The sequence below is a fragment of the Misgurnus anguillicaudatus genome, chromosome 22 (genome assembly GCF_027580225.2).
Source record: "Misgurnus anguillicaudatus chromosome 22, ASM2758022v2, whole genome shotgun sequence".
NCBI lineage: Eukaryota > Metazoa > Chordata > Actinopteri > Cypriniformes > Cobitidae > Misgurnus > Misgurnus anguillicaudatus.
This window is the reverse complement of record NC_073358.2, coordinates 52,329,143-52,346,970: the sequence shown is the minus strand read 5'-3', so window position 1 is coordinate 52,346,970 and position 17,828 is coordinate 52,329,143. Positions and strand designations below refer to the sequence as shown.

General features: G+C 37.9%; 1 protein-coding gene across 1 annotated transcript; it reads right to left on the bottom strand.

Moving 5' to 3' along the window:
• Positions 1 to 5: 5 nt before the first annotated feature.
• On the bottom strand, positions 6 to 17,770 carry dhrs11a (dehydrogenase/reductase 11a). The gene is made up of 7 exons (XM_055198159.2): positions 17,348 to 17,770; positions 3,450 to 3,659; positions 3,222 to 3,316; positions 3,021 to 3,150; positions 2,837 to 2,929; positions 2,011 to 2,076; positions 6 to 938 (listed from the first exon to the last, which is right to left on the bottom strand). Exons 1-7 carry the CDS (start codon positions 17,480 to 17,482, stop codon positions 897 to 899), a joined length of 771 nt encoding a protein of 256 aa, XP_055054134.1. The 5' UTR covers positions 17,483 to 17,770; the 3' UTR covers positions 6 to 896.
• Between the last annotated feature and the right edge of the window lie 58 nt (positions 17,771 to 17,828).

The window sequence follows — 17,828 nt, the reverse complement described above, 5'->3', positions numbered from 1 at the left end:
TAAAGTGTTACCGAAATATTGAATGTGAACACATTGTCATTTCAGCATTTGTAAAATGACAGTACAGGTACATTAGTACTAAATATAACCCAAAGTATGCCCTTAAAGTGTAAAAATATCCATAATTAATAATAATAATCATGTTTAATCTGTAAAAACAGATGACATTATATCAAGTATTAGTTCTTCAGCGTCTCAAGACTCCTATGAAAAAAATAGTCAGTGTTTGACTTTTTAGTCGGGTTTGAAATAAAAACCAACATTATGAGGTTCATGTAGGAGTGTGACAGCAGCAAACAGATATAATGAAATGATCTGCATGTTATTCTTCCAGCACATTCAACAAACCACACGAGGTTCAGATGAATGCATGATACAGTAGCTCCATCATTTTGTGCTACTTATATGAGAAACTACATGAAATAATTCATATAGTCTTTAACATCAGCAGCATTGTTTGTTATTGTCACACTCTCAAAGCGATATATGCAGTATGACCTATTAATAAAGAAAAATGAGTTGTGCAATTTATGGCATCTTAGTCTCACACACGACCATCTCAGGCTGTAACACTCGCTTTAACTTCTCTCTCTCTCTCGTGCCAGTGTTTTTTCTTTCAAATGCCAAAAATGTCCCCTTTTATTTGTACCAGCAGCAGATTGTGTAGATCTGTAAATTTAAATGCATTTGGTGATCTCACTCTCTGCTTCACCTCATCAGACTCCCTAAAGCACAGACAGTCTCTTCAGGTCACCACAGTCTCAGATTTGAACCGAATCTGAATCCCAAACCAATTCCCTGCAATCACAGTCTTTTAAAACTATGTTATACACATTTTCACCAGCAGGTGACGCAGTGTTCACTCGTGTTGAATCTGCTCTTACATTCTTCTGGGTCTATGGCACCTGCTCTACAGGCCGCATTTGGACATCACCGATCTAGAGAAAGAGAAAGTGGCACGTTTATTACATTTGACACAGTTAATACCATTTCACATCAGAGAGAGAAGCATCGATCAGCAGGTGATGGATGTAATACTGCTGTGATTGAATTTCTCTGTCTCAGTCAATGATCACAGAGTTTATTACATTATTCATAACGCAAAGGAGAACTGATGCCCAGAATAAAACAATGCACAGACTTTTTTATTACAGACACCTTCCTAATCTTGATAAATGAAATTTCATTAAATAAAATTGCATTTGTTAATACATCATCATAATAAATGATTTTAAGTTAAATAATAAATAATACATAGCCTAATATTGGACCGTTTCTGAATAAAAAACTTGACACAAGACTATGCTATAAGTACTGACGTATGTGACTCTAAACCACAAAACCATAAGGGTCAATTTTTTGAAATAGAGATTCATACATCATCTGCAAGCTTTCCCTCGATGTATGGTTTGTTAGGATATTTGGTCGAGATAAAACTATTTAAAAATCTGGAATCTGAGGGTGCAAAAAAATCACCTTTAAAGTTGTCCAAATGAAATCCTTTACAACACATATTATATATAATTATAAATACAATTTTTATATATTTATGGTAGGAAATGTACAAGATATGTTGATGAAACACAATCATTACTTAACATCCTAATGATTTTTGGCATAAAGTAAAATCAAATCTTGTTGGTTATTGCTACAAACACACCTGTGTGACTTCTGACTGGTTTTGTGGTCCAGGGTCACATATTTGAATATTTGACCAAAAACATCATATAATTGTATTGTACTGTATATGTATAATATCCTCCATCTACTCATATATTTAAATATACTGTAAAAGTCAATGACTTGAGTCCATTGTTTCTACTTTTACAGACATGAAGGTCATAGTCTTGTACTGTTGTCTGTGATGTTTTGAATCAATGTTTTTAATGTTAGTTTGAGTTACTGCTCTGAACTCTTACTGAATATTTTTTAACTCTCTAGGAAAAAAAATAATAGCTTAAAACTTGTGAAGTAAAGCATTTGACTGGTGGAGTGAATAAATGAAGGTACCTGAACATGAGCAGGTGCACTGAGGACATATATAACAGCACTGGCCACATCTTCTGCTTTCAGACACTGTACAAGACAAACAATCCTGCTGAATTAATACATGAGAACATACCTCACACACATCTCACACACATGCGCACACACACACACACGCACGCACGCACGCACACGCACGCGCACGCACGCACGCACACACATCTCTCTCTCTAAAACACACACAAACACACATATGCATGCATGCACGAAGATCTCACACACACACACACACATGCACGCACGCGCACACCTCTCTCTCACACACACCTGCATGCATACACACACGCGCACACTCACATAAACGCACACACCTCTCTCACACACATCTCACTCACACATGCATGAACGCACACATACACGCATGCACACTCACATGCACACACACACCTCTCGCACACAAATCTCAGTCACACATACATGCATGCACGCATGCACACACGCGCACTCACTCACATACATGCACAAACCTCTCTCTCTCTCACACACACACACACACACACACACACACACACACACACACACACACACACACACACACACACACACACACACACACACGCACGCATACACCTCTCTCACACACACATCTGCATGCATACACAATAATCACACACACAATCACATGAACGCACACTCCTCTCTCACTCACACAGGCATCCATGCTCGCACACACACGCGCGTGCACGCACACACCTATCTCACACACCTATCTCACACACACACACACACACACACACACACACACACACACACACACACACACACACACACACACACACAATCTGTTCACCTTTATACTCTCATAAACCGCTGCGGCTCGCTCTGGATCACTGTTGTGAAGTCGGAAGGCAAATTCAGTTTCCACTATACCTGGTGATATACACTACACAAAAACATTGATGAATTGACATGAATTGATTAAATGAATCTTTCTCTAGAGAAATAACTGATGAAAAGCAGTAACGTTGACTCACTGAGGCTCGAATGTGTGTTTTGGCCTCTTGCAACTCCTGTCTCAAACCTTCTGTCAGCGCGGTCACGGCGAATTTAGTAGCAGAGTAAAAATGTGCATCAGCGCTGGGAATCACCCTGTGACCGCCCATACTACAGAGAAAAGACCACCATCACATTCAGATCTAAAGTAAACATACTGGATAATAAAGTGACAGAGATACCTGTTAATGTTGATGATGTGTCCGTCATCTACACCTCTCTCCTTCATGGACTGGTAAGCTTCACGTGTACAGATGGCCAAAGCTAGAATGTTTACCTGCACAGAAACACAAATACTGAAACCTCTTCTGCAATACATGTAGTGATGTTTCTGAATCTTTTCGAGACATGATAAAATTAAGAAAAACAGGCAACAAGTTTTTGTCCCAGACCTGCTGATGAGTACTCACATCGATCATATTCCTCCAGCTTTCTGTGTGTCCACTGAGAAGAGGTTCATTGTGGGCCAAACCTGCATTATTAATGCACACATCCACACCCTGATGAAGAGTCTTTATAGCCGAGAACATGGACAAAATCTCATCTTCATTACACAGATCACATTTATACGGGATCAACATGCCGCTGTATCCTGCGCTCTGACACTCCGCTGCCAACTTCTGTACAGAGAAAAAACATAAAGAGCAGATCAATCATACAGACCTTTATAACAAAAACCCTTCATCAAAACAATACAGCAACAACACACGCCTGTCAATGAGGAGATTACCTGTCTGAAAATCTTGAATTTGAACTTCTTTCAACTTGTATTATAATCATGTTGTCAAAGTATTTTCCAGCAATCATTCATGACTGCTGTATCTCTCTCTGTGTCTTATGGCAGGAGTGAAGTCAGATGCTTAGATTTGAAGTGTGTGAAATAATGTTAGATATGCATTTTGTTTAAAAATCCAACCCACCACAAGAGCAATAATAACAATAGTGATGCTGACCATAGCAAACCTCTCTGTGTGTGTGTGTTTGTGTTTATTAAGCTTCACAATCCCTAAGCACAGATCAGACTGCAGTCGAGCTGACGGAGTCATAATTCTGTTTGAAGTATTTGCTGAGATCAGACTTCTGATTCTGAGAAGTGTCGCTCTGTTTCTGAGAGTACAACTCTACATCAGCAAACTGATATCATGAGAAAAACCTAAACACACACAGACCGCAAGATCAGGGTTTGTGATCATGTTAAACTCTCATCTGTCCTCATGAACCATATAGCATAAAATACATTCTAGACGGTTTCATCGGACGCACATGCGCTGACGCGATACACGTCTGGATCCAAACTTTACTTCCGGTTTCGTTTTTTTTAATAGTCTGACTAGTTGCTAAACTGATCTCTTGAACAAATGCCTCGTCGAAAATAACAAATGTTTTTTTTTCTAGGTAATCTATGTGTTGTTTTTTTGCTTGTTATATAAATAAACTACGTTTAAAGAACTTTGTTGTTATTTATTCTTAGCGGAGTTTACCGGAATTTACGTGCGGACCACGACAGCCGCTTGTTTATGTTGTTACTGCTGAAACCGTCTGACAAATAGATTTTGTAGAAACTGAAGCTTAATTAAATATATTTTTGACTTTGAAAATATATTTAGTTTTAAACTTCATACATTAACATATATTTCTAAATGTATTTCAGGGGCATGAAATAAATTTTTAATTTTACAACCCATACCGCCAAAATATATATTTTCCTGACTAAAATATAAAAGTTTGTATAAAATGTATAAAGTACAAGTATAAAATGTATAAGTATGTATTAAATATAAAATTATAAGTATATTTTTACAGTTTTAATTTTTAAACCTATTATATTTACAGGTTTGTAACATACAAGGTTTTTCTTCCATTGCATCGTGCTTTAAATATTTTAATTGTTAATATACAAAAAATGGCAAAAATGTCTATTTTTAAATGTTAAATGTTCTATTTAAAAATATTTCTAAATATATTTCTAAATATATTTTTTTATATTTTGAAATATATTCATGAATATATGAATTACCAATTCCAAGATATGAGCCATGTTTACACAAAATTAATTAAGTCATGTCATTGATTTAATGTTCACATTTAATATACATTACACATTTTTTTTAAGAATATTATCATTTAAATGTATTTTTATGTGTCATACATGCTTTATGTTCACTGTAAAAAATTTCTGTAGAAATTACAGTATTGCTGGTTATTACTGGCAACTAGCTGCCAGTAGCTTACTGTAGATTTTACATTTATGTTATTTACTGGCAACAGTTTGTTCAAAGTTAGATGAATATGAAACATTTTCAGTCTTTATCTTTTACACTAAGTTACTGGCAATCAGCTGCATAATTACAGCAAACTTTTTACAGTGTTGCTTAAAATAAAATGCATTGTGTCCAGTTGAAAAGTTGTTTGTATATGCAGACATAAAAACCCATTTTAGTGTTGCAATGGCAATACAGCAACACTGTGAAAACATGGTATTTTTGCTAAAAGGGGACATATCATGAAAATCGGACTTTTTCCATGCTTAAGTGCTATAACTGGGTCTCCAGTGATTCTATCAACCAAGAAAATGTGAAACAGTACTAACCAATAACTTAGTTTTGGTAAATAATTTTCTCCAAGCATGTAAAAAAACAGGTAATTGAAATTTGGCTCCCCTTGTGATGTCAGAAGGGGATAATGCCGCCCCTTAATCTGCATTATCCAACCACGGCACTCCCATTTAGTGCAGAGATCAGCTCATTTGCATTTTAAAGGACACACCCAAAAATAGCCAATTTTTGCTCACACCTACAAAGTGGCATTTTTAACATGTTATAATAAATTATCTGTGGGGTATTTTGAGCTAAAACTTCACATATGCACTCAGGGGACACCAAAGATTTATTTTACATCTTAAAAAAGTCTTGTGAAATGTCCCCTTTAAGGTTATCATACCGGCCCATGCCTAGTTCTCATACAGTAACATGTACGCTTTTATTCAAAGTGACTTTTGCATTTAAGGTATAGACTTTCATCGGTATGTGTGTTACCGGGAACCTGATGTACTCATACCAACTGAATTGATTTTGGCTCACGTGTGTTTCTGCTTATAAAGTTTCACTGTACAGCTAAGAGCTGTTTAACCTGTTACACCATCCCAGAATAACACTTTACCTGATTTCTGTTTTTAACACATTCAATCCTCCATGTTACTGAAATCAATAAGGGTGCAGAACACCGGACATTGATGGATGATGGGACACACACACACCCCCGCACACACTTGCGCGAGCACACATACGCGCGCACGCACGCACGCACGCACGCACGCACGAACGCACACACACACACACACACACACACACACACACACACACACACACACACTGGCGCACACACACCTCTATAAACAGATTCACAGCATTGGCACTGATGTCATTGGTGTCCTGACAGGAGTGATAAAGCGCCCCGTTCCACTCATTTACACTTCACATTAAGCTCTGCTGCAGATCCAGACACAGGGATGCAAGAGAAGAAAACCAGGCTGACAAAATGAGATTTTGTAAATTTGTAATTTATAATCAATCTGCAAGTAAAGTGAAATTTATAAACAGAAGGGAAAACGTGCACGTGCTTCTTAAACCTCACTTAACGTCTGCCCAGGATCAAATCACAGCATGAGTAATTACTAAGATTAAAATAGAGAGAGATAGACAGAGAGAGCGAGAGAGATAATAAATGATTATTCTTTTCAATGTTCTTTTCTCATTGCTGTCTGAGTGTGAACTGAAGTTGGGTTCAGCCGGAGAAAGTCTTGTGTAAGTGAGATCTGTTCAGGGAATTGAGAGCCAAAAATACACACACTTCTCTACTTCATGAGTTTCTCATTGCACCTGTAGCACAGAGTTATTTAAGCTGTCGTTGTATATTCCCATCTTCATTCATTTCACAGCCACGCAGTAAAACATGAGAACAACAAGGTACCAAAAACAGCCCAGACTCACATGAGGAACAACTAATAAAGCACATCAAAAGGCAGATAATAGATATTTATAGATTTACAAGAGATAAAATAGTAACAAAATGAAATAAAATACTTTCCATCTTCCTAAAGTCTAGAATCTATAAAAGTTTATTTCATTTATTTGAAATGTATATTAAAGGCCACTTTGTAGATTTAGCTCCATCTAGCTGTGAAATTGTGAATTGCAACCAACAGCTCATAGCTTACCCCTCCTTTATGAGGTGCATAGAGAAGCTACAGCAGCCACCACAGGACAAAATGTCGTCATCTGAGACAATAGAGAAGTTTGTCCATTTATGGCTACTTCCATGTAATGAGGACGAGCTGTCTATGTACATAAAAACGGCTCATACTAAGGTAATAAAAACAATACAGTGCATTTATTAAGGTCTTTATACACCACTGATACTATAGTAATAGTTATGTATATTATGATGCATGATCCTCTCTAAAAGTTACCCATTGCACCTTTATATTATTAACATGTTTATTACACCATTTCACTAGTACTGGTATCAATAACGGAAATCACTTTATCATGACACACACACACACACACACACACACACACACACACACACACACACACACACACACACACACACACACACACACACACACACACACACACACACACACACACACACACACACACACACACACACACACACACACACACACACACACACACACCTGTGCCTGTAAGAGATTTCAGCTGTCCAAAGGTTGTTGAATTGTTAATCTGACTTATTAAAAATGGTTGAAGCCCTACTGACACATTGAGCATCTAAACGTCTCTCTTTAGCACTGGATAGCCACTATCACTGACCTGAGACCTGTTAATGTAATTCATGTGATTATTGTTACAATAACTAAAGTGTAGTGAATGAGACACAGATGGTCAGTGAATGAATGAAATGAAGTGAGTAAATGAGTAAAAGTAACCTGTGACGGCAGATAACATAAAACCACCTCTGACATCTGCTTCACTTTACTACAAATACTACAGTCGGCTACATTTAATAATAAAGTGAGAAGCTGGGGCACAACAAGTACTATATATAAATAAACATCACCATAAAATACTACATTATATATTTACACTCTATTAAATGAGAAGAAATGCAAAATAGTGGTTCTGTTAAAGATTATAAAGAGTCAAAGCACAGAAGACAAACACAGATGACTAATAAAGACAGATAACATTGGGTGTGTTTATAAGCGTGTGCGTGTGTATTTAAGGTTGAATGAGGTGATGTTTAAAATAAGACTAAACGGTCTTTAACAACAGAAACAGAAAGACAAGGTGAGAGATGACATGTGTTTGGTTCAATTTGTTATCAATCTGTGTCTGTACGAGTCAGAGATGCTCACAAGTCTCTGAGCTCGAGTCCGAGTCAAGTCTGAAGTCTCGTTGTAACAAATCAAACTCTAATAACAAATAAAACAATTACAAACATTTATAAAAAAGAACAAAGTTGCACATTAAGTAAGGTCTAAAATTAGCATTAGGTACAGAAATTAAATTAAATGGATAATAACACTGTCTTTAATCTACAAATTAAATATTATTATTGTTATTATTAGAGCAATAGAAGTGATTTTCTGTTTGTCTTGGGTTGTTTGATTAACATAAATGACACAGACTTAAGTAGGTTAATTGAGGTTACTGTCTCTTTAAGAACAAATAAGCCCAGACTGGTTTCTGACTGGTTTCTTAAGACATAAACAAATGTTTTTATTAGAAAAACAATACTGTGAGATCATTTTGTGTGTATGTGCCCTGTCAAGATAAGAAATATTTTATATTGGCTTAACTTTTAAAACAATTCTCTCTGTATGTGCACTACTAAGGGCACTTAAACGCGTGCTCAGGACGAATTCCAAACAGTGCTTCAGGAAGAAGATGCAGCAGTCGCTTCACATAAAAACGTTACGTTGTTTTTCATTGCTCTATTCAGCAAATGTATGTTAATGGACTACAGTATGACACAAAGTTGCGCAACTCTGGACCTGACTGGAGCTGGACTGGACACACTTAACCGCCATCTCTGGTACGAGTCTGTGATAAATAATATTGTGTGATGTATAAAAGCCAATCCACCACCACAAGAAGCTCACAGCTGTGAGGCAGACATTCAGCTCAACTCGATTTCTTGCCAAAAGGCCAAAAGCAGAGAAACACATCACATGTCATTTAGCACATTTAAGAAATGTTTATGTTTGACATTTCACAAAATGCTGCTTCTGTAGCACAAGTACTGTGCTTTAAAACAACACACTAATTTGTAAACATAATGTGAGAATTGAGAAAATCTAAATTTTAAAACAAATTCTCTCTAGTTCTATCTTTTGAAAGCACTCACATATGAAACAATGGTTTTTACAAAATCTGCCACAATTGAATTGAATTAAGGGGAATTTTAACAAAATGTAATATAAGTCTCAGGTGTGTCTAGAATGTGTCTGTAAAATTTCAGTCCAAAATACCCCACAGATCATTTATTATAGCATGTCCAAAATTCCCCATTTGGGTGGGAGCAAAAACACGCTGTTTTAATGTATGTACCTTTAAATGCAAATGACCTACAGCTCCTCACTTCCTTACATACAGACAGTGAACGCTTTCAGTTCAAATAGATGAGATTAATACAGTCTGAGACAATAGTATCTAGTGGACAGAGTACAACTCACTGAGAGTGGAAACTATGTTAATGCAGGTCTGGAAGTGGGCGGGGCTTTAGCAGTGTGACCTCACATTGATAAGAGAATCAAAACCTCTAATAAGACTGCTTTGATTTAATGGAGATTAAAAAACAAGGATCGGGTGGACTTTTTACATGGTAGGGTGGTTGTGTTCACACACTGCCAACACACATTTGCCGCTTTTCCATTGCATAGTACCCCACGGTTTGGTTCGGGTCAGGTCGGGTCAGCTCACCTCACTTTGGCGTGGTTAGCTTCTCCATCAGGTTTAATAACACTTCGGAGTGGGAGGGATTATAGGTGTGTCATTATATTTGCGCTGCCTACTGCTGTGACATGATGTGACAGTGTTGTTGTACATTCCCATTCATTTATTTATTTCTCAGTCTGCCACAAAATCAAAAATGACTGCCACAAATAAATGTTTGCACATCCGCTGAGCCTCATTTAAGTTGCATTTAAGCTTATAATGCTGACGTGCTCATCGTGAATTTGCAGCCACAAACTGCAAGTCTGGAAAAAAACTGGTTTGGTGTTCGTGATTCTCAACCTGTGGATGTTTTCATCACTTAAAGGGAGTTTGGGAACTACAGCAGAGCACAGATGACAACATGTTTACTCGAGACAGCGCAAGCTAGCATGAAGGTAAAGCTAATCTTTTACATTACAGCGATGACGCTGATAGTGACGATTCTCTCAGACCAATCAGTGATCTGCAGTGTTTTCGCATCACGTTTTGGTATCAGCTCGGGTCACTTGGAACTCCAACCGAGTTGGTACCAAAAAAAATTATCGGGTACTACGTACTGCACTCAGTGGAAAAGCCCCCAAAAGTAAGCTGACCAAAACCGTGGGGTACTAAACAATGGAAAAGTGCCAATTATGTCCAAACACCTTGGAAAAGTGGATTTTGGATAATAGGTGCCCTTTAAAGTAAAAGAGCTGCGGCTACGTTTCTAAATGGAGAAACTTGCTTATAATCCAGAATGCAGCAGAAGTGTTTAATGTTTATTTTGATCACACCACAGCACAGTAAACTCAATTAACCAGGTTAAAAATTAGGTTAATAATAATTAATTTTCACATGCAGCTCTCTGAATCTGTATCAGAAACAAACACAGATCTGAGCCAATACATCAGCGACAGTAACAGACGGTCAGCAACACACAAAATGACCACCAACAGATGAAACCATCCCACCTCACGAAGGGGTTTCATAATAGCCGCAAAACATCTCTGCATAATCACAGATGACATCACATTCAATCTATTTCTTACATATATTACACAATACACCCAGACAATCTGACTAGTATGAGAATCAAACTCTTCAATTAGACAGAAACCTAAAGCTTTAAGGGTCATAATGAAAAATAATCGCATTTGGTCCATTGCAGCGCTCTCTCTCTCTCTCTCTCTCTCTCTCTCTCTCTCTCTCTCTCTCTCTCTCTCTCTCTCTCTCTCTCTCCCCTCCCTGGCTTGAGTGCACTCAATGAACCTGAGCGAGCACATCTCCATCTGTGTGATTGTGATGTTATTGGTTTGTGTAGAGACATCAGGGGACTTCAGTAGACACAGGCAGATCCTCAGAGGCCCTTCAGGTTTATTTTCATAGCTCTGTGCGGATATATTTCTCATTTTACAAGAATATTATAAAAGCTGTGTTTCTCCTGAGGGTCCTAAATGAATCAGCCACAATGGCAGGTGAACTGAGAATAGTTTACTTGTCATAAATATTTTCTCTAAACTATATTTGTATTGCTCACAGCATCACACAGAGGATAAACTCTAGTGCACCCTTCTGATACCCCAACCATCATCGACGCATAAAACTTTGATCGATCGAATTGCACTTTAAAAAAATAAAGGTGCTTCACAATTTTTAACATTTTTAAAACACATTCATTTATCATAAATCATGTGTAATTAAACCTTAAAAATACACACTAAATTGTATAATTTCATGTTTTCTTTCATCCAAATTCAAGTTTAAGAATGTTTATGTCATGAATTTTCTTTTTTGGGGGTGAGCAAAGGGATGCACGCCAAAAAGTTAGTTTTTAGGGATTAAAACAGAGGCAAAAAGAGGGAGACAGACATAGAAAAAGAGAGAGAGAGAGAGAGAGCAAGAGAGAGAGAGAGCACATAGAGTCAACCTTTCCGAATGACCCATTTCAAAGCACAGTGGGAAAAAAACGTCTCTTATACACACTGCGACTGGCAAACTGCCCAGTGTGAGAAAAGACAAGAGATGAAAACACTGAATGAAAGAGAGGAGTCCGGTCCGCTCTGTATGAAGGCACCGCGGTGACTGACTTAAATAAATACAATAAGCCGCCTGCCAAGACGACAGAATTCATTAGACAGAATAGACCCAGCACCCCTGAATCTGATCCCTGGCTGCCGGAAGACAAGTGTGTGTGTGTGTGCGTGTGTGTGTGTGTGTGTGTGTGTTTGTGTGTGTGTGTGTGTGTGTGTGTGTGTGTGTGTGTGTGAGAGAGAGAGAGACCATGTCACCAGGCTATTTCAGATCTGATTAAGTGCCTCTTACTAGAGTTGTGAAACTTGGCGTAGGATCTGACAGCTGGGCGGAGCTTACAGTTCAATGAAGCCCTGCCCCCATTGCACAGAACTCAATGGTTTATTAACTCAAAATAATTAAAGGGACAGTTCACATAAAAATGCTCTTTTTAAAAGAACAAACCCACAGTGACCCTCCACAAATGTACACCACTGTATAAGACATAAAGCACTATAAACATAATACATTAGTCCGACAGGTGGTTGCCTCTAATGATTTTGCCAAATGGTTGATGTCCTTGGGCAACATTATGTGGACAACATTTCAATCAACCAATCAGATTTCAAAAATACATTTACAGTTTGTTTCAAATTTAAGCTTACAACCAGGATTAGCTGCTTCTATTGTTTTATAATCATCATTTCAAGGAGGACCAGTTACGGTGGTGCCGTGACCCGGATGGGAGTGAGGTTTAGGGAGATACGTGTAACTGAGGCCAGCTAGTGAGTAAGAGCTGTGCAATAAACTAAACTTCAGTCCCCAACCCCAATAGATGATCTAGCGACACATGCTAGGAGTCAAGGCCTTTAGCTTCCTTGTTAAAGCGCCCACCTCCCATACTGGACCCATCACCAGTTTGTGTACTGCTTGAGACGGGTGCGTGTAGGACCGCTTACACTTCCTTCACTATAGCTGCCGTAATTATCACTTTATAATCATTTCATGCCATTCAAGTGTCTGCCAAATGCATAAATGTAAATGTGCTGTTATTATGTTTATTTTTTAGCCTTGATGAATATGAACGACATACAAGAGCTGGGATGATTCTTTGTTTTACATACAGGTTGTTTATGGGGAAAATTATGACTTTAAAGGAAGATGAAAGAGTCAGTCACATGATATTCACTCTTAAATGAATAAACAATGTCATTGGATATTTACTCTGTTAATCTGAGATGATTTAAATGTACCCACAACCGGTTTGGCAACACTTGATTCAATTGTAAAAATGTACACAAACATGATCCATTAATGTCACTGACAACAGGACAGATCAGTTCACGGTTTAAACAGATGAGATTTACACAACACACCAGCGGCACTGTAACAATATCAGCTATGTATTTAAATATGTGTTGTTTGTATGCTAAATATCTTACTTTTGAAGAAAAGGAAAATGTGCGTAGTTTGCATAAATAGTATTTATGGATGTAATATGTAAATATAGTCCAGCGAATAAGAGTGAATAAGAAGTTGATTGTTTGGAGAGCTACTGTAGCAACTGTAAAATGTTGTGTAAACACTAGCCAGCCAGGGGTGATCAATTTAAATATCTAATTTATTGTTTAACTTCTATTGAAACCAAATGAGACTTCACCAAAGCACTTTACAAATCCATATTTAGAGTTTTGCCTGTTTACAGGTTTGTTATTTATGATTTCATGCTGCTAAATATTCAAACAGGTCAGCAGAATCTTCTGTGTGATTGATGTAAAGCTCATGGCACCAGCAGATCACCTGCATGCACCACTTGTTTCCTAGAAATCAGCTGAGCTTGAAGGACAAGAGATCCCTCAGAGATCAAATGACCCACAGTTATCCCTTTTTCCGTACAACGCTTGGATTTTTATCCATCATCTTCTGCCGTGTCTCACTTTCCATTGCCTGACCCTCACTCATCTGAAGTTGTACTGAGATCATCAGACTTTATCTGCACGTTGATGTCTACTGTAAAGTGTTTACTATGAGAGATGTATTACATATCCTGCTAGGCATCTGTGACCTCGCTGAACTACGCAAGGACAAAGAGTCAGTGCGAGAGGGACATCTATTTCTGCTTGGGCATATATGACTATAGCATATCAAAATAATAAGGACCAGTGGACAGATTTATGTCCCAAAATAAATCAATGACTCAAATAAACAGAAATGCAATGTTTGTGACTAGGAATGGGCCGGTTACCGGTTTCAAGGTATAGACGGTTTCAGCAGTAACAACATAAACAAGCGGCTGCACGTAGCTTCTGGTAAACTCCGCTAAGAATAAATAACAACAAAGTTCTTTAAACGTTGTTTATTTACATAATAAGCAAAAAAACAACACATAGATTACCTAGGAAACCAAAACATTTGTTATTTTGGACGAGGTATTTGTTCAAGAGATTAGTTTAGCAACTAGTCAGACCATTAAAAAAACAAAATCGGAAGTAAGGTTCGGATCCAGACGTGTATCACGTACGTCCGATGAAACCGTCTATACCGAGGTTTTAAAGAGTCAAGGTTTCAAAACCACAAAATTTCATGTGATATCGTTTTTAAGGTATAAGCTGTGTTTACACAAAGTTAAGTGAAATAATTAAGTCATTTAATTGATTTGATGTTTACATTTAATATTATTAATATATTAATACATTTTAATTGTATAATTTTTATAATTTTTTGAAAGAATATTATAAATTATTAAGGCCGTATTTTTGCCTGGCATACATATTGTATGTTGCTTAAAAGTAAAATGTATTGTGTCCAGTTGGAAAGTTGTTGTTTGTATATGCAAACTTTTGAAAATAACACATTTTTGTGTTGCAATGGCACCGTGAAACCGTGGTATTTTTGCTTAAGGTCTCATACCGGCCCATGCCTATTTGTGACTCCTTTTCTTTTTTCTGCAGGAAGTGTTGGAGTACATACTGAGGCGAAGTAACCCCAATTTAACCCCCAGTCATTACTACTGGCCTTCAGTCCATTGTGAGGCAGTTTTACCATATTTTCATTCTCTCTGAGGTCTGTTTGTTTGAAATGAGGAGCATAGAGAGAGAGAGAAAGATGTCCAATACTGCTTCAGAAACATTTCTAAACATTTTTCTACAGCACTGGTTCATTTCATTTGTGATTCTGTGTTTGTTTCTGTTTTTTTTTTTATTACCGTTTACATTCTTAAATAACACAACTTAACAGCTGTGGTCACAACACACAGTCTTCAGAATGAAGCCTTTGACAAAAATACATTGATGTCTTGTGGTCAGACAGAAACAAAGCTCGCCTTGTCCCTTATTTCAAAGAGGAAAGAAAATGTGGATTCAGATACTGTAACATCACGGCTTCTTTATGTTTATTACAAATAAAAGCCACCTCAGATTATGATGACAGATTATGAAAATAACACAGGACCGAATGAAAATACATTCTTGACATAAAACATTTCCTGATCGGACAATCAAAGCTCTTCTGCAGGTTCTGCAATAAATCTCAGCGTCTCACTATGTCTCAACCTTCAACCTTTGTTCATCATAACACTATGACTCAATGTACTGTATGTGTGTCACAAACAAACACATGGATTGTGACAGACATTTAGTGAGCAAAAGATCTTAATAACACATCAGTGATTTAGCAGTAAGCAAATATTTGCAACATATAAGATTAAAAACTTTCAGTGAAAAGTTTATTCCTGACCATGATTTTATCTGATCTTAAATTGTAGATACTGTACGTTTCTAAACGTCTCTTTGCTCTAAACCGAAACAACAACATGACTAAAGTCGAGCACGTATTTCTTCATTCATTTGACATTTAAGTGAACTCATTTCTATTCATAATCTCTCGTGGTAATGAGAACAGTGGTTGTAAAGCAAACTCTGGGCCGGGTCATTTCTGGTTTTACAACCTATCAGAAACTTTTAAAGTCTGTCTACACGTGTGTCTGAGGCAGGGCTGAACAACCTGTCAAACATTGACAAGTTGTGATTGACTGATTGACATATATGCACAAGTTCAATTAAAAATCTTTCATCAGTCCTATCCCATCTTATATGAAAATTCAATAAAATGTTAACTATCTGCAGGTGTAAACACTGCGGCTCTGATGTGTATAAAGGGCTGGCGGTCACACTAGACCAGTGGTCACCAACCTGTTCCTGGAGGGCACCTATCCCGCAGAATTCAGTTCCAACCCCAATCAAACACACCTGAACCTGCTAATCAAGTTGTTCAGGGCTACCTACAAGTTAAAGATAGGTGTGCTGGAACTAAAATATGCAGGACAGGTGCCCTCCATGGAGACCCATGCATTAGACTTTTCATCCCATTGACTTCCAATCATACGCATGTGAATAAGTCAGACGGGAAACGAAAGCTTGTGCACCGATATTTCACAGGTCGCCGCATGGCAACGTTCAAGTCTGGTGAACTCTGACCTGCGTATTCGTATCACATGTTGCGTAGTGCCAGTAAAAAAAACTGTATGTCACTGCGTGACCTTTCTCTTTACTGAAAAGCACAAATGGACGAAGCCAAAGATAATATTTATGAGCTGCTTCCCACCCACTCCCTGCAGCAACGCCCGATAAATACTTGCATGCTTAAAGTCTAGGATCCTGACGAGCCTGTCATATCGGTCATTGTAAACATGTTACTGTAACAAATATCTTTGCTTCAGTATTTTTGATTGTGGTAAACAGAACAACTACTGAACTTTAAAAATGGTTCAATTCTTTCTTTATGAGAGCAGGTACATACACAATAAACTACTTTCATGATGCTTTCTTGCTCTGTCAAAAGTGTCACATCAGCTGTCATTTTATTATAAAAATCTGTGTAATGATAGTGCCTCAAGCATATGATAATTAATTAATAAATAATAATAGTCTGCATTATATTTAATACATCACACTAATAATAAGAGTGACATTTAAAATGGCAGCATTTATTTATTTACTAACCAGCAGACGTTTGACACTTACAGACATATATATAAATTCAAGACATATGGGAGTTTTATTATAAATGAATGGGTTTCTGTGCTCGTGTAAAGTGGGCGGGGCTAGACTCATCAATACTTTAGAAGCCACCAATCACCTTTACTCGATTATGATTGTATGATTATTAATTAACCAGTTATAGCACTGGTATAATCAATGTGACTTAGTTAAAAGCAGGACGTTACTCAAACACCCATTGTTTTATTGTTTATGTAAATCATCCAAGACTATAATCGATGTTCATGCACCTGCTAACAAACTAGCACCATCATCCAGGCCTGAAATCTCACAAATCAAACACACATCATCGCTTACCTCGATTTTGTCCACGCTTCTGGCGCATCCGACCACCTTCATACCGTGCTGGACCAAAGCCCGAGCGACAGCCGCTCCGATCCCGACAGAAGCTCCGGTAACCAACGCGACTCTCCCCCTCCAGCGCTCCATCATCAGCGGATACAATGTATCACAATGACCCGCCAAACACCACCGACTGGTTACACTGTATCAGAGCGACCGCGAGCGCTATGATGTCTCACAATATCAACCTGTGAGTGAGTGAAGGAGTTCAGGGCGGGAACTAACCGTGTCAAACCCGCCCAGATCGTGTACTGCTGCTGACACCCGGGAACAGATCAACACACACGGATCCAATCTCCGAGGAGACCGCAAATAAACATTAACGGAGGAGGAAACGGGTGAGATTTGGGTCGCTCGCACACAGACAGACAGACAAGTAGACACCCACTTTAGTTTAACCCACAATAAGGATGTGAAGCAAGCATGATTCTCTTAA